This window comes from Diospyros lotus, chromosome 2, assembly GCF_014633365.1.
Source record: "Diospyros lotus cultivar Yz01 chromosome 2, ASM1463336v1, whole genome shotgun sequence".
Taxonomy (NCBI): domain Eukaryota; kingdom Viridiplantae; phylum Streptophyta; class Magnoliopsida; order Ericales; family Ebenaceae; genus Diospyros; species Diospyros lotus.
The window spans coordinates 12,719,805-12,747,333 of record NC_068339.1 but is presented as its reverse complement, the minus strand read 5'-3'; the positions used below and the strand labels follow the sequence as shown (position 1 = coordinate 12,747,333).

Here is a 27,529-nt window from a genome sequence, read left to right as displayed (position 1 = left end):
AAATTAAAAATAAGAAAACTTGCTATAAGGCGGTATATCAATGCAACAATGAAGAAAATCAAAAAAATTATAAAGAAACAAAAAAAGCAGCAAAAAGAGCTGTTAGTGAAGCAAGGTCAAAAGCATATGAGAATCTATATAAATGACTTGATACAAAAAATGGAGAAAGGGATATATATAAATTAGCTAAAGCAAGAGAAAGAAAAAACGGGATTTAAATCAAGTGAAATACATAAAAAAATGATAATAAAAATGTTTTAGTAAATGAGGGAGCGATTAAGGAGAGATGGAAGGAGTATTTCACAAAATTATTCAATGATGGTGGTGACACAAGAGTTAGGTTAGGACATCTTAGTAACTCCGAAGGGAATGTGAGCTACACATTCTATTGACGCATAAGTTCAAATGAAATAAGGCAAGCTTTGAAAAAGATGAAAAATCATAAGGCAGTGGGACCAGATAATATACCAATAGAAGCATGAAAATGCATGGGAGAAGAGGGCATCTCCTGGCTAACGCAACTATTTAATGCCATCCTTAAATAAAAAAAGATGCCAGATGAGTGGAGGAAGAGTGCTTTGGTTCCTATATACAAAAACAAAGGAGATGTTCAAAACTGTGAAAATTATAGATGAATTAAGTTAATGATGAAGGATCATTACGAGGATACATAGCATGCAACGGAAGCGTTTTTTAAATAAAATCTTTCCTCGTATTGATTAGAATCTAGGAAACTTACTTTTCCTACGGATTACCGGACGGAATGAAGCGACAGGCGGAGGATGGGCGGGAGCTTCTTCTCGTGGTGGAGACGACGGCTGTCCTGCAATCCTTCGGCTCCTTTGCATCAGAACTTGAAGGCTCTCTTTCGATCTTCCAAGGTATGACTCAAAACTCGTGGCCTCTCTTTCGGTGAAGAAGAGTAAAGAATCGACTTAGATGAAAAACAACCAAGGAGAGAATATATAGGGAGAACCCTAGGGTTAAAACCCTAGTGGGCCAAACCCTAATGGGCCAAGTCCATTTAATTAATTTTCTAATTGGGTTAACCCAATTAATTAATTAAAAACTAATGAACTATTATTTTATTCTAGCCCAATTAATTATGGACCATTCTGAATAAAATAATTCTCTCTCAATGTAATTCACCCAACAAGCCAAATGTATTAAATGATACATGAGTTATATTGAGCTACCCCGGGGACCAAAAGACAAATTATTCACGGCTACTAAAATGACCAAAATATCCCTGCTACCTAGTAGCTATATTTTTGTCATTCTAAGTGTTCCAACTATCACCATATGGTAACACTGACCTCACGAATAATTTTGCATATGCCATGTCTTTGACCTACTAGTGTAATGATGAAAATACCCCTCTGCGTAACACCCATCACTTAGAAAGGAATAATGTACTAACACCTCTCTAAATGATTTCCACCATCCTTAGATCACTAGTCCAATAATCCGTGACTACTCGAATGTACTTGCTTATCACTGAGAGCTACCCAGAAGCACACACTCTTAAGTCACGTTCCCAGGGCCCTGGATTATTTGATTATTCTTGGACAATCACAAGGGGGTGAATCACAGAAACTATCTTGTATTAGTCTGTCTTAGCTAATTAGAAACCATACTCCCAACTCAAAAGGTTATTGATCTTTGATAGACCTCACCTACAGTGAATCTAAGAATATAGCTCTAGGTTCACTAGACCACCAACTAATATTCAAGTATTAGAGTAATCGTCCACGTAGTAGCAGTGATAGACTAGCTCCATGATAATTAGTACTTTGTCATTAGCTTCTATCACAGGTCCACTCTACGTATTCCAAATGCACTTGTACAATTAGAGTAAACGGATTGTTTACTGGCTAAGGCAAGCCATCATCCATTAGGATCTATTGCACAATGATCTTATCATGATAGAATGCCCAGTTCTATCTAAAGATCAAGAGTAATATTTTCTTACTTATTAAGTACCCATGATTCATGCCTAACTGTGAAGAACGACCCATCACATGAATCACTTACTTAATAGTATGGACACTTTTCCAACAATTAAATACAAACAATATATGTGCCATAAACTGACTAAAAGAAACATCATTACCATAAATTAAACAAAACGTGTCTTTAGGGCATACATTTCCAACAAATGAGTCATACCATGAAACTCTGGGAGAGAGTAATAGAGCAGAGGCTCAAAAATGAAACAAAGGTGTTAGAAAATCAGTTTGGTTTCATACCTGGTAGGTCAACAATGGAAGCTATATATTTACTGAGGCGTCTAATGGAAATGTATCGAGATCATAAGAAGGACCTACATATGGTGTTTATAGATCTAGAAAAGGCTTATGATAGGGTCCCTAGAGAAGTATTATGGAGGGTTTTAGAGAAGAAAGGAGTCAAAATAGCCTATATACAAGCCCTTAAGGACATGTATCATGGTGTAGAGACAAGAGTCAGAACATGCGGAGGGGATACTGAACCATTTACAACTACAATAGGACTGCATCAAGGTTCTGCACTAAGTCCATACTTATTTGCCCTAATAATGGATGAACTCACTAAAGATATTCAGACAGATGTGCCATGGTGTATGTTATTTGCAGATGACATAGTGTTGGTGGATGAAACAAAAGGAGTGAACACTAAGCTTGAGTTGTGGAGAAACAATTTAGAATCTAAGGGATTTAAATTAAGTAGAAAGAAAACAGAATATATGGAATGCAAATTTAGTAAAAATGTAAGAGTGGATGATGTTATAATAAAATTAGAAGACCAAATCTTACAAAGAAAAGACCATTTTCGATATTTGGAATCAGTGATTCAAAAAGATGGAGAAATCCACGAGGATATCGCATATAGAATTAAGGCAGGTTGGCTAAAATGGAGAAATGCATCAGGGGTGTTATGTGATGGTAAAATCCCATTAAAATTGAAAGAAAATTTTTATAGGACAGCTATAAGACCAGTCTTGCTGTATGGCTCAGAATGTTGGGCAGTCAAATACCAGCATGAGTAAAAGACGAGTGTAGCGGAGATGAGGATGTTAAGATGGATGTGCGGACATACAAGAAATGATAAAATTAGAAATGAAGTTATTCGTAATGAGGTAGGAGTAGTGCCAATCGAGGAGAAGATGAGAGAGACTAGACTAAGATGGTTTGGTCACGTGAGAAGGAGACTAAGAAACGTTCCTGTGAGGAGAGTTGATGAAATGGAACAATTAGTCACAAAAAGAGGTAGAGGTAGACCCAAAAAGACTTTGGGAGAGACATTAAAATTTGATATGAAATATATGGATCTAAATGATGATATGACAAAAGATAGAAATACATGAAAGTCTAAAATTCATGTAGCCGACCCCACATAGTGGAATAAAGGCTGGATATATTGTTGTTCAAGAGAATAGATACATTAGGTATAAATGAGTGTTGTCTCAATGTGCGTTGTATACGAGAATTTAATTCAATTCAAATATTTAAGGCCTTCTTCTTTATGTGTTATGTTGTTTTGAGATCATTTTTAGTTTTTAATTTTTTAAAATAATAAAAATGTATTTATTTTTATATTTTTAAAAATAAAAAAAATCATTTTAATTGTTTTCATTCAAAATTTTCAAAACGAAAAAAACAACAAAGACTACTCTTCTCTTATCTTTCCAAGATCCAGTTCAGCTCATCCATTCTCTTCTTTTTTTCTTTTCCTTTTCTCTTTTATTCTCTTCAAGGCTTGGCTGTTAATCACGCTCGCCACCACCATCACTGTACTGTGTCGCAGTCGATCGCCTCTTATCATTTGACCAATTATGCCTTTCGTTGTCGACACCGTTCACTTTCCTTGCATCGCGGCTAACAATCCAAATTTGTTGTCGCCTTCGACCGTCGAACGTCGCCTATCGTCGTCTGCTTTTAGCCATTGCTGCCATTCAAATCAAGGCCTTGCCTCACCAGTTGTTTCTTCTTCTCATTCATTGTTCACTTACACCGTTAGTCTCTGTTTCTCATCTGGGTTGACCATCAACGGGCCACCTTGCTCCAATCACCTCTTTGACCACGAATTGCAAGCTCTTCTTTTCAGACTGTTCTTCCAGCGATTCTTTTTTGTGTCGTTCTTTCTCTTGCAACTCTTCTTCTTCAGATTTAAGCTTTTGTACTTTTATATTTATTTCTATTTTTTATTTCTATATTTCCTATTTTTTTGTCAAAATTAACTTACTTTTTTGTATTTTATTTTTATAATAGAAAAAAATATTACAAGATTCACAACCTTAAAATGTATATATTATTTAATAATATATTAGAATTAAACTGTTTCAATTTACTGAAGAGTCAAATTTATTGAATAAAATATTATAAAATAATTTTTTTAAATTAAAAAATAAAAATATTTTTTATTTTCTTATTTTAAAAAATAAATTTTCAGAATAAAAAAAAGAACGCAATCTCAAAATAGATATTCAAAACATAAAATTAAAAATAAATTCAAAATTAAAAACTAAAAAATAAAGATAACATCCCTAAGATTGCGTTCTTTTTACTGTTTTTAAGTTATTTTTAGTTTTTAATTTTTTAAAATAATAAAAATAGGTTCTCTTTACTATTTTTTAAAATATATTTTTGAAAACAAAAAAAAATTGTAAAGAAAACTCAAAATAATAAAAAATTATTTTGAGTATTTTCATCCAAAACAAACTCTAAATTCAAAATATATTTATTTATTTATTTATTTATATTTTATTATTATAATAAAAAATATTACAAAATTTATTAATTTTAAAATATGTATATATATTTTAGTAATATATTAATATTAAATATTTATAATTTACAGAATAATCAAATTTATTGAATAAAATATTATTAAAAAATTATTTTTAAAATTTTATAGAGAATGTGTTTTTTAATTTTTTATTTTGAGAAATAATTTTTTAAAATGACAAAGAGGACGTGTTTTTTATTTTTTAAAAATAGATTATTAAAATAAAAAAATAAAAATAAATTCATCATTCAAAATTAAAAATTAAGAAATAAAGAGAATGCAAGTAAGTTATTCATTCAAACTAATTAGACATTCTTAATAGCAACCTAGCTAGCTAGACTTGTCAAACCAATCGCTGATAAAGTTAGAATATCACCAGACACACGAGTTAAATGAATTCATATAATATTGTGAAAAGGACGAATCTCTTTTTGACTATTAATTAATATAGCTAGACTTTCTCTGCTACTGCGCGCGGACCATTGATCGGGTTAATAAATTTCCCCTAGCTTGTATTGGTAGAAACACGGCCAGATTTTGGGACTCCGTCCGTCCTAGTCAAGGTCACCGACGCGTGGTGGGATCCGATAGTCAAAACCACTCACGAGAGTTGTTGAAATTTGAGACCAAATCGCTGAAATCAAACCCATATATCTCTATGCATACAGATGCCAAAGACCTAGGAGCACCGCCATGGTCGAAGCATTAACAGCTCCCGTCCGCTACCGCATCTCGGCGGCGTGCCACCGGGGCACCGGCCATACCCCCAGAATCCACGCCCTCCAACAACAGCTCGCATTCGAGACTGATGATCATGGCCGGAAGACGACCCGTTTGGCCGAATCCATCTCACACCTCCTTCATCTCCACATCGAAACACCTGCCCGGAGAAACGTTGACCACGGCAACTGGAGCTTGGATAATTTTGATCTGGAGAAGAAGAACGACACGCCGGCGACGTCTCCAAAGGAAGAGGTTTCAGAGAAATGGCGGGAAATCCATGGCAGAAATGACTGGGAAGGGCTTCTAGATCCGCTCCATCCATGGCTGAGGAGGGAGATCGTCAAGTACGGTGAGTTTTCTCAGGCGACGTACGACGCTTTCGACTTCGATCCGTTCTCGGAGTACTGCGGAAGCTGCAGGTACAACGAAAAGAAGCTTTTGGAGAAGCTTGGGCTGGCCAGACATGGGTACGAGGTGAAGAAATACATTCACGCGATGTCGCATGTGGAGGTGCCGAGGTGGCTGGAGAGGTCCAAGCTGGGAGAGACGTGGAGCAAGGACTCCAACTGGATGGGATTCGTTGCCGTGAGCCACGATGAGGAGTCGCGCAGGATAGGGCGCCGCGACATCGCCGTGGCGTGGCGGGGCACGGTGGCGCCGTCGGAGTGGTATGAGGATATGCAGCAGCAGCTGGAGCCGGTTGGGGGCGGCGACGCCCGGGTGGAGCGGGGTTTTCTCAGCATTTACAAATCCAAAAGCATCGCCACAAGGTATTATTTTATTGGACATCACTTTCTTTTTACAAATAATTGTAAATTTTGATATATAATGTAAAATAAAATGACATATATATGGATTAATTTATAAAAATTTTGTTACTGTATGAAGGAAAAAAATAATTTTTTTAGGCAAGTTATTATGAAAAATATTGGTTAGCTAAAGTTATTTATGGTCCAATTTTATTTGATTTAAAAATGAAGTAATTTTTGTGCATCTTTTAGTAACTCAATAAGATAGTGAAACTTATAATAGGAGACAATCTAAACACAATTTGAAGTCATGATCTTAAGCTAGCTACTATATATCTCAACTAGTTATCAAGATAATTCCATTAATTTGTCATGCTAAATATATATTTTTTTTTTACCAAAAATTTAAAAGATTTAATTGATGAGTAATTTAATTTTCTATTAGGTATAACAAGTCAAGTGCATCAGAGCAAGTAATGAAGGAAGTGAAAAGGTTGGTGGATTTCTACAAAGACAGGGGAGAAGAAGTCAGTCTCACCATTACCGGCCATAGCCTTGGCGGAGCCCTAGCTCTACTCAATGCCTACGAAGCTGCCACCACCATTCCCAACCTCCCAATCTCTGTCATCTCCTTCGGCGCCCCTAGAGTTGGTAACATCGCCTTTCGAGATGAGCTTTACCAACTGGGTGTCAAAACCCTAAGAGTTGTTCTAAAGCAAGATGTCGTTCCTAGAATGCCAGGCCTTGTCTTCAACGAAAGCCTCCATAACGACTTCATTGGAACCCTAGAATGGGTCTACACCCATGTCGGAGCAGAATTGAGGCTCGATGTTCGATCCTCACCGTTTCTGAAGCGAGGGTTTAACCCGATAGGATTTCATATGCTAGAGACTTATCTACATCTGGTCGACGGCTTTTTGAGCTCAACCTCGACGTTTCGGTCTGATGCACGAAGAGATGTGGCATCAGTGAATAAGGCATGCGACATGCTTGTGGATGAGTTGAGGATTCCACCGTGCTGGTATCAAATAGAGAACAAGGGTTTGGTGAGGAATGACCATGGCCGATGGGTTAAACCTAGGAGGGATCCAGAAGACATACCTTCTCCATCCTGGGAAGGAAAGGGCTACTAATGAGAGAGGAAAGTTGTAAAGAATTTGAAGGTTTTTTGACACAAGGTGAAGGGGTCGATTCATTTGAACAAGTTTAATTTGGTATAAGAGGCACCAAAGATAACTGGGATTATAACTTACTTAAAGAAAAATGATTAATTAAGTAGACTCTTAACACGATGATGATAGAAGAAAAATAAGACTTAAAACAATAAATAACATATTGCTCTAAATGAATTATATATGAGACTACTATATATAATAAGCTATTTATAAAGAGAGTTACATAGATGATCATAAACATGCATACAAGATATAAATGTATAACTAACAGTTAAATTCAAAATATGCTAATCTTTATAACTACAAAAATGAGAATTTCTTTCTCTAGAAACTAGGGTTTCTAAAGTTGTATGTCATTAATTACTATCACCCATTGTTTACTCGCTACCTCTCAGTGATCATCCATCTCTCAATTCTCTAGTGTAGAATATTTATCTAATGCCATTGGCTTCTCTTTCCACGGCAAAAAAACACAATTAATGACCAAATATAAAGATGGAAACTTATCCGACTCTAATAAAGATGACTTATACAAAAATTAATATTTTATATTTTAATAGTATAAAAAGAATATAGAGATGAATTTTTTTATGTCAAAATAAATTTCTCTAATTTCGTCTCTAAATGTAAAAAAATATAATATTTATAATATTATTATTTTATAATATTTTTGTCTATTTAAAATATTATTTTTTTTAACTAAAACACTAAAAAGAAGCATGTTTTAGTGAAAATGAGGTTTTATAGACGGAAATTAAATTAAAGACAAACTTTTATCTCTAAAATTACTTCGATTTTAATCCCGAAATCCCCTCCCAACAAACCCTAGGCCCTTTACTTGTAATCCTGCGCCAAACGACAGAAGGGGATCTGCCAGTCATCTCTCAAATTTTCCCTTCTCCCTCCTAAGATCCCACAGCCTTCTCCCTCTCCGTGTCAATCCCACTTTCCCTCTCCTTATCCCTATCCCTCTCCGTCTCCTTCTCCACACCATAGCCTTAATTCTCTCTCACCTTCTGTCACTGTAGAGGAAGGAGCAGTAGCTGCAACTGCCACAACTGTCACCATTACTGCATCCACCATTCGTCTTCCCATTATATATTGATGTGTAATGGCACAGGGCGCATATTGAAGTAAGGCTCATTTTCAAAGAAAATCCCAAAAATAATGGATAAAGTAATTAAGGAAAAAAGCCACCAAAAATTCAGGAGACCCCCTTGGCTGAACTTCCTAAGCTAGTTCATTGGGAGACTCGAATGTCTCCCAGAGGCTTCTCGATTGAAGTCTGTAAACTCATCCCCCTAGGAAACCTCTCTAATGGGATATTTTCAAGATAAACGTATAATTAAACACATACCTTCGAAAATCTCCTCTGAAAATTATGCAAAGAATAAAATTTATCTCTAACAATTCAATTCCTAATAAATATTAGAATATTATGGATGCTTGTCACAAATCTCTCAACTACAAACCAAGGAGGATTCACCCTCCTAGATAAGTCACTTGGACCTATTGAAGAGCTCTGTAATTTTTTTATAATTTTTAATAATTTAATTTTAATATCGAAATGTTTGCGGGAGACATATTCTACACCTTAACAATTTCTTTCTTGTAGAGTCATGTTAATTTAATAATAAATTTTTTAACAACTAAATTTATTATTGATTTGGGCGACAACATATATAAATATATAAAAATCATATATAAATAATAGTATTGTATAAATGTCATATAAAGTTCGAAACTTGAATTTGGGGTAAGAAAAGAAAATTTTAATGCTCTTATACACACATTTATATGACAAAACGATGTAACAATAAGTTGAATATTGTCTTTCTCATATTGATATATATTTTTTTCTTTCAACTGGCCGCTAGTAATCTTGCATTCTTCTTCAACCCAGTTACACTTTTATTATTTGCAAATTAAAGCGCATGGTACAAGTCATGACATCTTATCATGAATTACAGAGCTAGATACACTCAGGCACAGGCAACAGAAGATACTGCCGGCTTCAAAATGAAACATCTTGTTACCCTGTTTGGCTGACAAGAAAAACAGGAAATGCAAGAAGAGAAAATCTTGAACTATATATGTACATATACATGTGGAGGACAACACACTAATTAGTTACAAGCTAGACAACCCAGTAATTAGTTAAAACTGATGATTCCCTTTTATTAGTACAACAGTGCAGTTGGATATATACTTGTTCTCCTCCTAAAGGAATATGGTTAAACACACTAAGATATCAGTTGGTGCTTGCGCAAATGGAACAAGAGTTATCGTACAAAGACTGATAATATTGCCATCGAAGCCTAGCAAAGAAAGGTACTGTTGGTCTTATATGGATGACACTTTTAAGTTTACGTAGTAGGAGAAAGTCAGCGTGGAATTAGTCCCACCAAGTCTAACCTAACAAGTGGGGTGAGAGATAGATGGCGCCTTCTCCGTCTAAACTTACCCCTTTTCGCGTAGAAGAAATGAAAAAAGAAAAGTTCAAAATAGTTTAAAAGATTTTGAGTCTAAACTAGCACCTCGTCCTCGTTCTTCTTCCTCATGCACTAAGCCTGGAAACTTTCAAATGTAGTCTCTCAAACGTGTGCTCCAACTTGGATATCTCCCCTTCAATATTTACACCACCCTTGTCTCCACTCTCCACCTCCTTTAACACGCCTTCCTTGAATCGCCGGATTCTTCCCAGCCCATAGCCGACCTCGGCACCCAGCTCCTCCATCGCCTCCCTCATGGCCGTTTTCTCCGCCTGCAACTCCTTCAGCTTCCTCTTCACCGATTTATACCCTTCAAGTGACCTCAAAACCTGCTCCGTCAACACCCTGTTCCGCTCCTGCATGGCGGCGCTTCCAAATAAATCGTCCCTCCCGCCACCACCTCCGCCGCCGGAGCCGGCGTAGCCTCTGACTTTGGCCAGCAGCTTCTCGTTCTGCACCTTTAGATCATTCACAAGCTCCTCCGTTTCACTCAATTCTTGAACCTTCTTGGCTAATTCTCCGACCATGATCTCCTTCTCCTTTCCCAGGCTGGAGCAAATGACTTCGAGGCTCTTCCGAGCGGCCAGGCTGGCCGTGAGCTGCTTCCGCAGCTTCTCTTTCTCGTCGATGGATTCAGCCGCCTTCTTCTGATCTCTCGGCGCGGCGTTGCGCTTCTCGAGATCGGTGTTGCACCGCCTCAGCCCGGCGGCGGCGTTCTTGCCGAATGACTGGCAGTTTTGGATCCGGGTTCGGACGTTTTCCAGAATCGTCATCATTCCCGCGACTCTCAACATCCGCCGCTTGTCGTTCTGCTCTTTGGCGCATGCTTCTTTGTGATCTTGAATCAGTTTCAGTAACAGCTTCACAGTTGCAGCAACGCCTGAATACAACATGGAAAGTGTTCAGGTAATTAAAATTTGATTGTGAACATTGCAGGAGGGAATTAAGACAAAAGAAGATACCATTAAATTTTAACGTAGTTGGACTTTAACAACTATGTCTACCATCCTAGTGATAAGAGGACTAGATTAGTCCGCGAGCTTATAGTTAGGGTAATATAGTTTGCTAGAATTGAATTGAGCACATTATATACAAACAGAAATATTTAAGAGATAAATCGTGACCCGACATCAAGATCTACGTCTATAATCTCATCACAAGACAATAATTCATTCACTCAATATAGTTTTGTATGAAGAAACTTTAAAAAAACTCTTCTTATAATTATAACAAGAACAAAACTAAAATTTATTTTCATCATTAATGCTGGTAACTTGTCACACACGCTCTAAACACCTATATGCAATAATTTGGTTTTATACATCTCAAATTACTAGTGTGATATAAGTAATCAACAATTGAATTAGATGCACCAATATTTACGGGAAACAAACTTTAATAATTACAGTTTTCCTCTTACTATCTCTATCCCTTTGTTTGAGAGTTTCAATATCGATTAGATAGAAAGAAATGGAAGAAGGCGATGAGACCATTATCGATTAGTTCATTGCACTAATATATATATATATATATATATATAAATCTTTGGAAGCATATGAACCAACTATTAATAATATATATAAGAAGAGGAATAAGTGATCGAGTCACCTTCTAAACTGGAATCGTCGCGTTCTTCTGGTTTGGTTTCGGCCGAGGCGCCAGCTGAAACCAATTCAGGGGATGATCTGACGCGACTCGTATTCATATTTTCCCAGGAAAGAATCAGAGGATTCAGCGGGAAAGTTTCCAGGTAGAAGATCCCTGCAGGCCTTTCATAAACTGGAGGTAGATTAATGGTTCAAGAAGAAGGTTGAATAATTCGGGAAGGGGAGAGAAGAGAAGATAGAAGAAATACAGTGTTTTCTAAATCTTGGTTTTATATATATCTGACTATAAAATCTTCTTCTTCAACTGGTTTCTACGCAATTTTCTTTCATTTTCTTTCTCAGGAATGGCTGGAAATGGGGGTTCGTGGCGAGTAGTTTAACGCAATTATTGGCGATGGGTTTGACCTTTTCGATGGCTGTTGATTTGTTTGACTTTTTTAAGACAAATGCACCTGCGTCTTTGACTTTGTGCGGCCCCCATGTGCCCTTAACTTTCACAGTGAATATTCCCGTTTTAAAACAGAGGGACACCCCCCCCCCCCCCCCCCATATAAGCCCGAATCTCAACTTCAAACATTTGAAATACATTTAAGTTATATTAAGACTATTAACTAGAATATTTATCCGAGCCAATTCAAGGTGGTTTTCCATGATAATTTTACATATTTTAACCTTCGTTCATGTGACACTGAAACATATAATTTCTGCCAAATGTAGCCAATTTTGTTATGCCTAAAGATGGGCTCAAAGTTAAAAGAAAGAAACTCATAAGTTCATCGAGAGATTAAAAAACTAGAATATGACAACAAATCAAAGTTTGATGAGAAATTTGAGTGATCTTAGATTGAGAAGACCCACTAAGGCTTGAATGTCTTCATACCAAAAGACTCGATTGATCTTTCCTAGAATCTTATCTCAATGTCATCGATGAACCCTTTTGGGAGAATTTTTTAGGTCACTCGATCATAAGAAAGTTTATATTCGAGAGATTCGTAGGCCACTCAAATCTAGAAGTCTCTTCAAACCATGCGAGAGACTCTTTTCGAATACTATAAATCTTGAGAGACTTAATTTTCATATATTAGTCGTATGAGATTGAGTCAAATCTACATTTGATGAGCCCATTTACGAATTCAAAAGGGTGTCCAATATGTCTTCCTTTTTATAAATAGGAAAACTCTCTTATGGATGAGATACGTTAAGAACTCTACACTTATTATAACTATATATTTGCTTTGTATTTTGCATTCTCATTTGCTCTGTATTGGAAGACTTGCGTAAGAGATCACCTACACCCTTAGTCAATTTCTTCCTTGCAAGTCACCGGCAAACTCTAATCGAGATGCTCTCGCGCCACAAAAAAAAATTATTATTGTATTTAAGCAACAACAATTATCATTTCAAACTAATCTATTTTGATTAGATTTGTTGGTTAATCCAATCTCCAACTAAGTTATTTGATCTTCACTAGTTTGTGATTACATTACAAAACACTCGTTCAAGATCATCCCGTTCTAGCACCTAAGTTTTATAAATCTTTAAGATTTGATCAAATTTAATTTGATAATCTTAATTACAATTTAATATCAAGTATTGACATATCAAGCAAAACTTAGAATTACAATTTTTAAATTTGGAACATAAGTGAAGATTTATTCATGATCAATTATGTGAAAAGTGGGTTACATTGACATAAATTTGAAAATGATAGTCTCATCACAGATTACGGTATAGATTATTTTGTATGACTAATATGATCAAATTAAATCAAGTATAAACTACAAAAGTATACAAGAACAAATCCGATAAATTTATTTACATTATTTATAGATAATATCTATTTTAACATTTTGAAATTCACTAAAATTAGAATTCGTAAAAATAATATTTATCCTGATATTTTGAATCCATATTAGAATTAAATTTTTTTATAAATAATGTTTACCTTTTCGATTCAGTTTATTTTAGACTTTTAATTTTTTTTTATTTTTTAACTAACCTATGACGCATCAATAACCTTCTGTTAACTTGGTTCCATTTTTCATTCACGTACATATAACATATATATATATATATATAGATAGATACTGATTTGCGGGTCGAAATGAGAAATCTTCCATCATTTCAATAATATGATAGAAATGAAAACACCCTTCTTGCCAAATAATTAAACTAAAATCTTATCCACATGGGAATAACAAATAAGGGGGTGCCACATCAGCAAGTAGTATCTAAGTGTATCCGAACGCTGGCATTCTGAGGCCACAAACTCTTGATGTGGCTGAGCCACAGAGCTGCTCTAATTCCTTCCAATACTTGAGATCTTCCTTTTAAAGACAAATCCATTCCAGAGCCACGAACAAACTGTAAAAATACGTCAATTGTTGCAGACCTCTCAGATCTGTGGTTGAAGCTCCAGACATGGCGGCGGCAGTGATGACATCTCTCCCCCAGTTCAGTGGGCTAAGACCCCAATCTCCATCGCCCATTTCTCCGGTTCAAAGCCTGGTCAGTCAGCCCTCCTTTACTCTCTCTCTCTCTTTCTCTTTCTAGTTTTCGGGATCTTAGCAAACAGAATTAAGTCTCGTTTATATCGTAAAATTAGATTCCGTGAGTTAGTATTATATTCTATTGTTCATGTTGCATATAAAAAAACTATTTTCGACAAGCCATTAATTAGTAATAACAGTGTTAGCATTTTTTCACTTAACCACTGCTTGTCTCGTAAAATTTTAAGCTATTTATTGCATCAAAAATGTTCTTTCATGCATGTCTTAACGTCCTACATTCCGTCGACGTTGCAGGTAGCAATTCAGCCGATGAAGCGCAAGGGAAAGGGAGCCCTGGGCGCTCGTTGTGATTTCATTGGCTCGCCCACCAATTTGGTAATGTCAAAAAATGACGCAATTTAGAATAAATTAACCAAAACTACGTTTCCTTATGGCTTAACAAAACGCCTTAATTAGTTGACAAGAAGAGAAACCATAGAAACTTATTACGTTATGCGTGCGATGGACAGATCATGGTGACGTCGACGAGCCTAATGTTGTTTGCCGGGAGGTTTGGGTTGGCGCCGTCGGCGAACCGGAAGTCGACCGCCGGATTAAAGCTGGAGATAAGGGAGTCCGGGTTGCAGACCGGCGACCCTGCGGGGTTCACCCTTGCCGACACCTTGGCCTGTGGCTCCGTTGGCCATATAATTGGGGTTGGGGTTGTTCTTGGCCTCAAGAACATTGGTCTCCTTTGAACAAATTTGTACAAATCATCTTTTAGTTCAGTCTGCACATTGAGAAATGTTTGTCTGCTTATGCAACATTTTAATGCACTGGTTTGGTTATAATTTTGAAATTTATTTATTAATTTATCAAATATTTGCGACCTCTAGGCTCCATTTTAGATGAATGAATTTAAGATGTGAAATTCATATCATATATATGAGATGAATTCGTTTAAAATGTAAATTTCAAATTGATTTCACAAATATATTATTATTACCTAAAATACCCTTGATATATAATAACTTTGTTAAACTTAAAAAAATGAATTCAATTTCATAACTTTTTTAATTCCAAATATAATTGTACAAAGTTCAGTTTTTTGAAGAAACTAGTGATTGTACACAATGTTTTTACAATAGTATGTAAATAATGGTAAGAGAAAAAAAAAATTTGTAATCTCATGTAATATAGAGGTTTTGTCTTATTTATCACCATTGATTCAAATTTTAAGTCGCAATTAACTGAACAAGTAAAGGGAATAAAAACAAATAGTTAAGGGATGAATATGTCAAAATTTTAGTTGTGGGACTAAATATCATATTTTTTAATAGTCTAAGAGATTTATTATGTTTTCAGTCCAAAAAACATTAATCTAAAATGTAATAAAGATTTTATTTTATTTGTAAATGTTAATTCAACTGTTAACTCTCAATTAACTGAATTACTAATGGGAATGAAAATAAATAGTTGAATAATAGAATATGTCAAAATTGTAGTTAAAATGTTAAAATTTTAGTCTAATAACCCCATATGTATTAAGTTAAAAATTTATTCGATGATTTGTTCTGATTAGACTGACTACAACCACACTCCCTATTCTACTCCCTATTATATTATAAAAAATTCACTCCATATTCTAATTTTGTCTCAAAAAGTGTGTTTGCTTCATCTACACCCATTATTTTCCTTTCTCTATTTGACTCTTTATTTCATTTATTAATTAATAAACTTCAATTCTATTTATTTTACTTTATCTATAATTTTCATGACTATAAAAATTTATTATTTATTTTATAATTTAATAATAAATATTATGGTATGAGATTTTAATAATATTTAATATATTTTAAAATCAATTTACTAATATTTTTTAAATACAACAATTTAACAAAATTCTTTAAAATAATTCCATAATAATAAATTTTAAAAATTTAATATGTTAAAATTAACATAAAATGAATAATCAAATACACAAATAATCAAATATACGTATACACAAAATTAATAATCAAATACACAAATCAATAATCAAATATATAGATATACAAAATCAATAATCAAATAAACAAAATAATCAAATACACATATACACAAAATTAATAACTAAATACACAATATCACTCATCTAATACACAAATAAATAAAAAATTTCCCAAAATCACAAATCTAGATCTGTCTATGCTCGACACGAAACAACCTACTCGTCGCCACCAGTGGATTTGCTGCTCATCATTGCCGTCAGATTAAGTGGTCGTCACCCTACCTGGTATGTTGCTTGTCGTTATTGGGTATGTGTATGTTCCACCACATCTGCAACTTGTCTTCTTCAGTTAATTTTCACTTTCGTCATATCGAATCAAGCATCTTCCAGCGTTGAGATTGTTGTTGTAAGGGAAGATGAAAGATACTGATAATGGCTTGGCTGAAATCGATCACCAAATCTGGCAAATGGATGGAGGTTAGTCAAAAATTTGGTGAGTTGTGATGGCAAGCAACATTGGAGGTGGGCAAATCTAGTTAGCTCAGTGTCTATTTGGGTTGGCGAGTGCTTTGACAATGCATTGGAGTTAGTCTAAATGATTGTGGCCACTTGTGGGTTTTTACTATTCGGGAACTTACTTTATCATAGCCATTTTTATTATTATTATTATTATTATGTACAAAACACCAAAAAATATTTATATCAAAAGGCATGTAAAATTTTAAATTGTGTTTGTGATAAAAGATTAGTAACCACTTGAGTCGTCCTTACAAATTTATAAAACACAAAATAATAATTTGATTCCTTTTTACCCACGCCCAAATTTTCATTCTTTGTGAAACTTTTGCTACCAATTCTATTTACAAAAACCTTCATAAAGTTTCTATTAGACAAAAAATAATAAATTTAGGAGATAATTACAAAACCTTTTAAGATTTGCCATAATATTCAAATTTAATTAAATTAATGTAACTTTATAAAAATCTATTATCAAAATTTTTAACTTAATAGATACCTAATTTAATGTTTAGATTTACATGAAGACAAATTTCACAAAAAATATTTAATATAATTTTAAATTACAAATAAAAGTGTTGGTAAAGTTGTTAATATAAAAAAAAAAGAGAAATTTAAGTGGTTTTTGCTGAAACAACTAGTTTAAGAGAGGTAAATTAAGCTTTTTCATGCTTAAAAAAAAATTTAAAGACTGATGTGAAATAAAAATGTAAAAATACATCACAACGAATTTAGAGTAATTTAATTTAAGAGCCTAATCCACTAATTCAGTTTCTTATCAGGAATTTTGGCAAAATACAATTTTTACCTTTATAGCTTTTAAACAAGTCCACCTACTTAACCTTTATAAATTGGTTTTTTATAACGTGAAAATTGCAAAACCTAACTACCCTTCAAATACAAAATTTATTTTTATCCACTTTTCTGAAAAAGATATATATATATTTTTAACAACTCAAACAAACTAATTGTATGGTTTACCCACTTTATCAGATTTGATCATCATTTTATTTAAAAAATCAAAAAAATAAAAATAATTAAATATCATAATATTCTCATACACTTTAAACTCACAAGACCATGCAAATACCTAAATACCCTTACCCAACCTCACAAAGAATTCGCAAACTCAACAAACCTGATAACCTCACCCAGTCTCTCTCACTACCACTACCATGACCATTGCGGTGATCGTCATCATTACTGCCGACGTCGAACTCATCATCGCTGAACGAGGTTAGATTTTGTTATGTGATTTTGGTGTAGATTTGTGACAAAATCTGGTGGGTTTCAAAAATGGACATGGTCGCCGACCATCTGGCTTCGTCAAGGACGAAGACTTCATCGTTGACAGTCGGGCTTCATTCGCGACAAAGCCCACCGCCAGGCTTCGTCGCTAAGGGTGCAAATGATCCAAGCCATTCGGGCTCAAATCGATATTTGACTCGATAAAAACTCATTCGAGTTCATTTATTAAGGTAAACGAGACAAACTTGAGCTTAACTTTGAAGCTCGATTTGTAAATGAGCTAAACTTGAGCTCAGTAAAGTTCGACTTGTTAGGTAGCGCGTTAGCTATAACAGAGGCTCATGAGCTGGCTCGGTTATAAGCTCGTAAGCTGTCTTGAATAGAGGTGTTGCCCAGAAAAATACCCCAAAAGAGGGTGAATTGAGTTTTTCAAAAATTAATAATTTTAACTCTTTTAAAAACTCTTAAATTTGTAATCTTAATATGCGGTGATTGCAATAGGATTAATAATAATAAAATCACACAACTACACATAACAAGAGAAATTTATAAAGATTCGACTCTAAAAAGCCTAATCCTCTCTCTCAATATTTAACTTGAGGCTCTCAAAACTTAACTTGAGATTCCATTAGGGAGAATCAACACTAGTTTTTAATTAGAGTTAGAACCAACATATAATCTCTTGCCTAAGCAAGAACCACTAGCACACTACTAGCAAATACAATCTCCCCACACAACAAGTGAGTAAAAATAACAAACTTACAACCAGAGACAATTACAAACAAGTCACCAACGGTTGAGAATTTCACCAGCCAGCACACTTCCAGCACTTCAAACTTTCTCATTCTTGTTTGAATGCTCTATCAAGTTTGTTCTACACTTTGAGCCTCCATACTTACCATGTATATATACATCTTCCAAACACACTAGTTATTAAAGAAAATGTTAATATGAAGTTTGAAATTCAAAAAATATTTAGGTTTTCTCAAACAATAAGAAAACATGTCTCATTTTTAATTCAAAATAAATTTACTTTTTGTATGAGAAATCAAGATTTGAAAATTCAAATATAAGCTTTTGAAATATAAATTATTAAAATAAGAAAACATGTCTAAAAATAATTCTCTTTTAATTCAAAATAAATTTACTTTTTGCATGAGTAAGAGAAAATATGTCTAAAAATAATTCTTTTTTAATTCAAGATTTGAAAATTCAAATATAAGCTTTTGAAATATAAATGATTAAAACAAGAAAATATGTATAAAAGCAATTCTCCTTTAATTCAAAATAAATTTACTTTTTGTACCCACTTTTAATTCAAAATAAATTTACTTTTTTATGAATAAAAAATACATTTATATCGTAAAAATATTTTTGTCATCATCAAAATCATATTTAGTTACATGTGTTACCTAAAACGCATACAGTCTCGTCCTCTGTACGACACAAACTACGCTATCATGTTGACCGGGCTACTTGTGAGTGATGCACACATCTTAAATTACTCTTTTTTTTTTGTTGTATCATAATTTAGTTTGTAATCAATGTTTTTATTTTATTTTGCAAGCATCTATAACAAAATTTTGAAAAAAAAAAATATAGAAGGGACAATAGAAGGGTTTTCGCGCTTTCTATGGTAATTGTCTAGAGGATTAGGGAAGAATCTATAAAACCACTGGTGAGTCTCTTACCTATTCTGCTGAAAAGAAGTGCATATTACCAGCATGTAACCGAAACCGCGACTCTAAATAGAGAATGAGATGCGGAGAGGATTGATCCTCAGAAGGTGCCTCAACAAAAGGACTAGTAAATTAACTAAAATATAGTCAATTGAATCGAAAATATGATTATGTTTTTAGTTGAAATGACAATTATATTAAGTAAGTGTTATGTCTAATACAGGGCCAGCTGCGGGTGTTTTGTTATAAAATATGTTGAGGACATCATTTGGCATAATGAGGATTGTTAGCAAGTACAACTGACTCTAGATGTTTGTACCATTCGTAGGTATTTTTGTATAAACATAGCATTATAGTAGCGATGGATTAAGAGGTTTTATTGTGTGATTAGGATTTTTCATCTAGTTCAGATGATGTATATTTTGTATATAGATTGCTCAATTGATGATTTTGCTTATATGATGTGGTTTGTGTTATTGTTGAAGGTAAGGGAGAAGTGGTTGTGTGGTGATGGATCTCTAATACATGTTCAATGGCTGGAAACAGTAAATTCTGTTGAAATTTTTTAAAATTTTAATTATCTAAATGTAAACTCTAGAGAAGAAAGAAATATATCTCCCAAAGCATGTGGCTATAATTGAATTTTATATTTGAGAATGGATTAGTTTTAGTTATTATAATTTAAATAGATAATAAATTTTAAATTAACAAAATTCATTGTTATGTTTCAAATAAAATATTAGAGGGTATTAACCAAAATTAATTTTTGTTTTACATATTGAATAGTACTACTTTTTCAATTGTGCATATTGATTGAGTTACAACCTGATGAAAAATTAAAAAAAATTATATCACCGAGTTTAGTGGCCCACAAAACCACTTCTATTGTAATTTAAGAATTACATTTTCATTGTAACAGGATGATAAATATGTTAGTGTACATGTTATATAAGTATATGTTTATGAGTTAAATGGTTTACAATTCAATGATAAAAGTTTTGTTCTAGAATTAAATTTTGCTCTATAAAATACTAACATGTTATGTAGTAAAAAAAAAATAAACATAGTAGACAAAAAAAGGAAAAGAAAAGTACAAAAAAAAATCAAAATAAAAATAAATGTCTATTACTCCATTAGGTTATGAGGAATCTCCACCTAAGGCGTTGAAGACGAGGAAAGAACACCGAATGGGACTTCATCGAGGAAAGAACACCGAATGGGACTTCGTCGAGGAAAGAACACCGAATGGGACTTCGTCGAGGAAAGATCAATAGGAAAATAGTTTTTTTGTGAAAATTTAAATGCATAAGAAAATATAAACCCTTAAGTTTGATAATTTTATACTCAGGTATTTTTTCAAAATAGTTGAGTGTATGTTTATATTAATTGAGTATTTTATAAAACTTGTGAGAGCCAATCAAATAACCCCTTTGTGTTGATCAAGAAAAGCTTTTATGAAAAATCCAATCAAGTATGCTTTAAATCTAATCAAGTAATGCTCCAGTCATTTTTAAATTAGTCGATTACATGTATTAGTTTAATCGAGTAAAAATACTTTATAATCAACATCATAATCTCTTACTCGAGTATGTTATACATCTTTCTTTCTTTTCAAAAAAAATAATCGAGTAAGAAAATTTTCTAATTGAGTATCAATTTTTTATACTTGAGTAAAGTTTTCATATAATCGATTACATAGTATATCCAATTGAATAAAGATCCATATTAGTCGAGTAAGTCTAAAACTTAATCGAGTATTTTCTCTCAAATTTTGAATTTTATAGCCATTACTTAGAGAAAAAAAAATGACAGTTTTTTATCTCTTTATTTTAAGAAGTTTGATTATGTCCTTTTGTAACAAGATCATAAATACGTTAATGTTGTGTCCTGATACTAGATTTGGATGATATCTAGCAATTTTGTTTTAATGCATTAATTGTATTTTTAACCGAGTTTAGAAGCCAATTAAACTCGAAACTAAATTTAAACCACTTATTTGTTAATTTGTTTTAGGTACACAATAAATCATCTTTTCGTGTTATCTTTATTTCTTATCTTTTTTACATTTATGTAATACCCAGGAATCTCTTGAGGTTATAAATGGTATTTGGTGAGGGGTATAACTAGAATTTTCAAAAGAATAAGGTTTTAGGGTACATTATCGCAGTTTTAAGATACCGAATTAGATGAAGGGAGTAACCCGGACCCAAGATAGTTAAGGAAAATAGAATAGTATTAACGAGTAATTCGAGTTATGATTTTAGGAATCAAAAGAAGTGGGATCGGGAACAGTTTTCGATATAGCTGCCGACTGGGCTGAGAAAACTTAATCGACGTAGGGAACATCCAAAAAGTCAATGGAGTGTCTTGAGGACTTAGATTTTGTATATGAAACAACCCTTGAGCAATTTCGGGTTGAAACGAATGGATTTAAGGTCAAAACGATCAATCGGGCCTAAGTGTAATTTTCTAAATTAGCCTGAGGGAGGTCAAAATGATAATTTTTCAAAAACTTCGAGAATGAAATGGATAGTACAAAGTTTTTGGGCCTTAGTGGTATAGTTGAATTTATCAGGGGTGTTATAGGGAAAGCAGAAATGCCAATTGAAGAAACTAGGGGGCTAAAACGCAAATATGAAAAATGGTGGTGTGAACGCAGTAAGCCAAAGTTGGCCGTGGCCTTCCACCACACGTGGAGTTGTCTCCGGCGATGGGATGGCCTCGGTAGGGCTCGGGGGAGGCTGTATATGATGCTAGGATGCTTGGAAGCCAAGCCTTGGCCGTGGATTGGTGGAAAAATGGCTGAAAATCGCCTGTAAATAGCAAGGGTTTCAGCCAAATATTTACACAAAAATTGGCTGCGTTTTGGTGTGAATCGAAGATAGTGGATAGAGGGCTTTTGCTCCTTGGTGTGTGGGCTTTGTTTCTGGAGCGTTTGGAGGTGTTTTTGGTGCGTTTGAAGGCCCTTTGGAGCTCGGTCGGAATCTAGATGTGGTTTGCCTTCGTTGACTGCAACCGGCCATTCGGAGGCCATTTCGGTGTCCTTTTGATCGGAAGTTTGTACCATTTGGATCGACTCTGAGAGAGCTTCAAGGGGTATACTCATATCTAAGATCAGAGCTGTCACGGGTGGCTGAAAATCGGAGAAGAATGTGGCGCGTGAGCTGCACGTGCCACACTTCACGCGCAGACACGCGTTGGGCATGTGAGGGCGCGTGCGATCGGGGCAATCCTAGTATTTTGCTTCATTATTTTTCTTAATTTATTTTAGGAGTTATCATGTTGAAAATTTTGGAAAAATGTCTGAGAAGATAATTATTTTAAAATTATCAAGATGAAAATTTGGAGAAAAATAGAGAAAATTATGAAAAAATAGAGAAAAATGGATTTTGATACTTCTTTAATTAAATATGGTGTTTAGGAAGTGTCTTGGATCTAGGTTGAGTATAAATACAAGTGTTTGTGATTTGGCACACAAATCGAGGCAGTGCACGAGGATCGAGATGATCCGAATACATTTGAGGTGAGTATTCGCCCCCAAAACTTGACTTATTGTGAGTGTTCTACCTGAAAACTTGATTTTAAATTGTGAGTTGTTCACTACCAAAACTTGATTTATTGTGGGTATTCCTACCCTAAAACTTGGAATTGGTGTTACCTAAATGTGATATGATTTTATGCAAAACGGTTTTATTGCATGTAAGCGATAACCGATGACAATTGATTTTATGAGGGAGGTTCATCCCTAAATATTTTCGAACTTGTGCAATGCATCTTATAAAACTGCCGTTTATATAATGTTTTGAATTGCGAAATGTGACATTGTCTTATGTTTTGTTGTTTATTTGGAATGTCAGCCTAGGATGTTGTCTGGATAGTGTAGCCATAATTCTCCAAGGGCGTGATAGAATAATAGAGGTATCTTATGCTGGTGTACATGTTGGGATAGCCGTATTGGTTTCCGTGGCAGGCTGTTTGGTCAAGGAAGCTGCACTAGGATGATTAGGTGGTCTATATTGTATTGTTCATGTGGGATGTTAGCCTAGGATGTTGTCTGGATAGTGTAGCCATAATTCTCCAAGGGCGTGACGGAATAATAGGGGTATCTTGTTGTTCATTAGTATGTTGGGATAGCCGCCTTGGTTTTCGTGCCAGGCCGTTTGGTCAGGGAAGTTACACTAGGATGACTAGGTGGTCCATGTGAAATTTTGGAGTTGGGATTGTGTGGTGATTCTTGGATGCTTAGAGTGGGAACATAATCTCCGACGTAAATGTGGTGAGCCGGGTTCCTGCATTGATGTGACCTTCCTAGGCCGGGTGTTGGTAATGATTATTCCTGAGATGTTAGAGAGATGCGTTGACTTACCCCTCTTAAGCTAGAATCGCGTCATGTCGATGTGTCGGTATGGTAGCATAGCTTTTAAAGATATTGCTCTTTTCTCGTGGTAGGGTTAAGCGCTTGGGATTCTCTTGGACTAGGGCTTACTGAGTTGTGTTGGTTTATTTCATGTCTTGTATTCATTCATGAAAATGTGATTTTGAACTCTCACTTAAATGATTCATCATCGAAAGGGAAAGGGATCACTAATGAGTGACGGCGATTAGTGGATAGTTTACTTTATGTCATTTTCAATTATGTTGTTAATTTTGGTGACGTCATGTAAACGTTGGTTCGACTTAATATTATAAATAAAGTGGTTTCGATCATATTTATTGAGATTTCGATCTAGCTTCCGCATTTGAGATGATGAATCTGTCTTAGTTTATTGATGGTTCATAGTTGATATACTGAGAAGGTGTAACGGGATCTTCGGGGAAGAATTTTGTGTTGAGTTTTCGTTGATTGAAAAAAAAAAATATCCCCGGAATCTTACGTTACCTAACGCTCCGGAAAAGTGGGGTGTTACAATTTACTTGATTAAAATTAAAAAAAATAATAATCGGCAGAGTCTCCCTTGTTTTCAGTTCATTGAACTTGCATTAGAGATTCAGTTTCTCTGCCCAACAACATACTACCACACAACCTTTCAATCATCAGTTTCAAATTTAGGTAAAGAAAATCGAAATATTATAGTTTCTAAAAGATGAATAAATCTCAGTTTAAAAAATAATGTAAAAAACAACATTCCTTTCTAAAAGCCGACTAAAATATATTTGATTAATGGTGTGTCAGAAGCCTTTTGGTCATATTTTTTCTGTTATAGCAGTGATTTTTGAGCATTGCTGAAACACTAATGATCATATGGTCAATACGAAATCCATTAAGATTGTAAATGCGAGAAAGGAATCACATTATTCAAAATATCTAATAACTATTAATAACATAAGTGATGACTTTATAACATACGTGAATGAATTCATGTATATTGATTGTCTGCATTGTTTCTAATATTATCATCACCTGGAATGCATAACCGTACAAGGCACCGATGACGAGTGTGTCCAATCTCTTTACAAATGCTACATTTTCGGCTTGCCCTTGCAACTGGATTCCTGAGTAGAGGCTGTGCTTAACTCTCCAATGGAGAATGTCCATTTATTAGGGCAACTAAGACGGTTGTGTCCTTGTGCACCACATTTTTTTTTACATTCTTTCCTTAAACGAGCTTCTCCAATGGAAGGAATCCGACCCTTTCTCGGTCTACCTGGCTATCATTTTTTTATGGGTGGGAGTACAATCACACCTTTAACGTACGCAGAAATAACTCAAGCGGACTTGTTAGGGAGAGGATTAGTGGGAAGTGCATATGCGTGTCTAACCCAGTTCGCGGTGTAATATTGATGGCAAAACGTATGGTGGTGCACCCGCATTAAACTGTCACGTATGACAAAGAAAGACGAAGTCTTAATATATCATATTAAATAATAAACATAATAAGCAAAGTCAAACCATGATATTTGTTAGCAACAACTGCATGAAGACATGACAATTGATCAAGGTCTCATTTACGACAACTACATGTCTCGCAGCAATGCCAACTATCCCATCACCTTCCTTGGCATGTTTCACCAAGTACTTGTTCCCGTGTATTACAAGAACTACGTGACATCCTCGATGTAATGTTTTGTCATGGATAAAGTTGATATGTACCACTATAGTAGAAGTAACATCAGTTTTGAATCTGGCAGCAGCAACACACCTATTGTTGAACTATTTCTAAAGTATATGTCTCAGAAATTCATGTGCACTTGTTATAGGCAACCGATATGCTTTCATCATACATTTATTGAGAGACTCGACAATATCGATGGTTATTTTGGAATATATTTTTCTCGAACAATATGCACGTGACCATTTTTCCAGTCTTGCTTCCACCAATGTTAAATGTGTCTGAGAATGCATCGACTGAATTTATGCCAAGTATGTATCACACCCTACTAGGGTGTAGCTATATGTTGCACAATAGAATGCATCCATCACATATTTTCGTTGTCTACACCGTCTCTTCAAGTTTTGCTTAAGGTGGAAACAACAAAACACATGTGGGACCGAAGGGAAAACATGGCTCATCGCGCTTGCAATGCTTTGGTGACAATCGAATACGATGACCAAATCATCCCGTATGCCAATAGCCTTTCTCAATTTCGTCAAAAACCAAATCCATGATCTGTTAGACTCATCATCTTTGAATCCAAAAGTAATAGAATAAATCATTTCCTCCACATCTTTGCAAGTGCCAATGAAAATCACCCATTTATATTCACCTTTCAAATGGGTGGCATCAACAACAACAACCAGTCTTATGTAAGTCTGAAAACCCTAAAGGAAAGCTCCGAGCGCAGAAAATGAATATAAGAAACAATTGTTTTCATTTGTCTCTATTGTCATGATACTACCGAGATTTGTTTCTAAAACATGTGAAAATATGAGGATAGCTGCTGAAATGACTCATCCGCATTGGCATAAGCAAGTCTCTTTGCATGTTGTAAAGACCTCTGTTAAGGCGGAAGCATCTACAAAACAAAGTTAGTGCGCAAAACCAAAACCAAAGAAAGTAAACCGATGGCAACAACAAGAAGAACATAAAGTAAACTCCCTATTTCGGCCAACAAATGGCAGTCACAAAGAATAATGGATTAAGGCTCAATTCTAGACTCGTAAACACCACTTAAGTAACTCCAAGAATAGGGACACCAAGCCACAAAGGAGCCCAAACCCCATAAGAACCAAAACCCTCAAACCCCCAGCCCCTCGGTCGATCAACACCCTTCATCCAAGTCACACAAGCTTCCACACATAGTAGGATCCACCAAGGAACGGAGAGTAATCATGAAGATATGGGTTTAACAATGGCCGAGAACACTTACCAATGAAGAGGTGATCGATCCCCATAAATACACCTCATTAACAAATCATCTAAGACGAATAAGGAAAGACGCGACACTCAACAAGGAAAATATCACCGGACTAAGAAGCAACAAACAACCCAAGAATGATCGACCATACAAGGAAGGAGCAATCAGCCACAACAAGGGCACTTAAGGGAAGAGAATCGACTACTGCACACATAGGGCAAAAAGGGGAAAGAATGATCCCTTTTATATTACGGGCTTAGGGCACGAGAGAAATGCATTAAGGTAGCGGGCTTGGGCTTCATGCGCTTCCCCATCTCTTCAACAAATGGGTCAAGGCCCATTTCTCCTCCAAATAGAGGGTTAAGGGCTTATGACCGGACTTTTATTTGGGCTGTGAATAAGGGTGTTGAACCAATGCTTCAATCCTGAGATGAAGCCTATGAAGCTACCCTAAAACATCATTTCCTTGGGGCTCATTAGAAAACACAAACCCAACAACCTCCAAGCTTTAGTGTATATGATCTGCATACTATGCTACTCCAACAACTCCCACATTAGCATTTAAGGTGTATATTCACCATTCACCACTCTTTCTGAGAATAAACTTCCAATGACAATAGTTTTCACACTCCGAAAATGTGAATCGTAGACGTCCGAAATACATGTGTCACCCGGCATAAACTTCACCACATGCCAAAACAAACAACTATGTCTGCATCTTGCACAAAACAAAAACTTGCAGTTCACATCCTTGCAACTGGCCTTATATTGAACCGTGCACGAACGTCTGATTTGATA

The 27,529-nt window shown here is 34.9% G+C and overlaps 3 protein-coding genes across 3 annotated transcripts; 2 read left to right on the top strand and 1 right to left on the bottom strand.

The window, feature by feature from the left end:
- Positions 1-5,283: 5,283 nt before the first annotated feature.
- On the top strand, positions 5,284-7,920 carry LOC127793876 (phospholipase A1-Igamma1, chloroplastic). Its single transcript, XM_052324646.1, has 2 exons — positions 5,284-6,260; positions 6,685-7,920. The coding sequence occupies exons 1-2, from the start codon at positions 5,461-5,463 to the stop codon at positions 7,370-7,372; spliced, it is 1,488 nt and encodes a 495-aa protein (XP_052180606.1). The 5' UTR covers positions 5,284-5,460; the 3' UTR covers positions 7,373-7,920.
- Positions 7,921-9,548: 1,628 nt separating this feature from the next.
- LOC127793877 (uncharacterized) lies at positions 9,549-11,791 on the bottom strand. Its single transcript, XM_052324647.1, has 2 exons — positions 11,515-11,791; positions 9,549-10,786 (listed from the first exon to the last, which is right to left on the bottom strand). Exons 1-2 carry the CDS (start codon positions 11,609-11,611, stop codon positions 9,972-9,974), a joined length of 912 nt encoding a protein of 303 aa, XP_052180607.1. The 5' UTR covers positions 11,612-11,791; the 3' UTR covers positions 9,549-9,971.
- Positions 11,792-13,853: 2,062 nt separating this feature from the next.
- On the top strand, positions 13,854-14,861 carry LOC127793878 (photosystem I reaction center subunit psaK, chloroplastic). The gene is made up of 3 exons (XM_052324648.1): positions 13,854-14,021; positions 14,318-14,398; positions 14,533-14,861. Exons 1-3 carry the CDS (start codon positions 13,935-13,937, stop codon positions 14,758-14,760), a joined length of 396 nt encoding a protein of 131 aa, XP_052180608.1. The 5' UTR covers positions 13,854-13,934; the 3' UTR covers positions 14,761-14,861.
- The last annotated feature ends 12,668 nt before the right edge of the window (positions 14,862-27,529 follow it).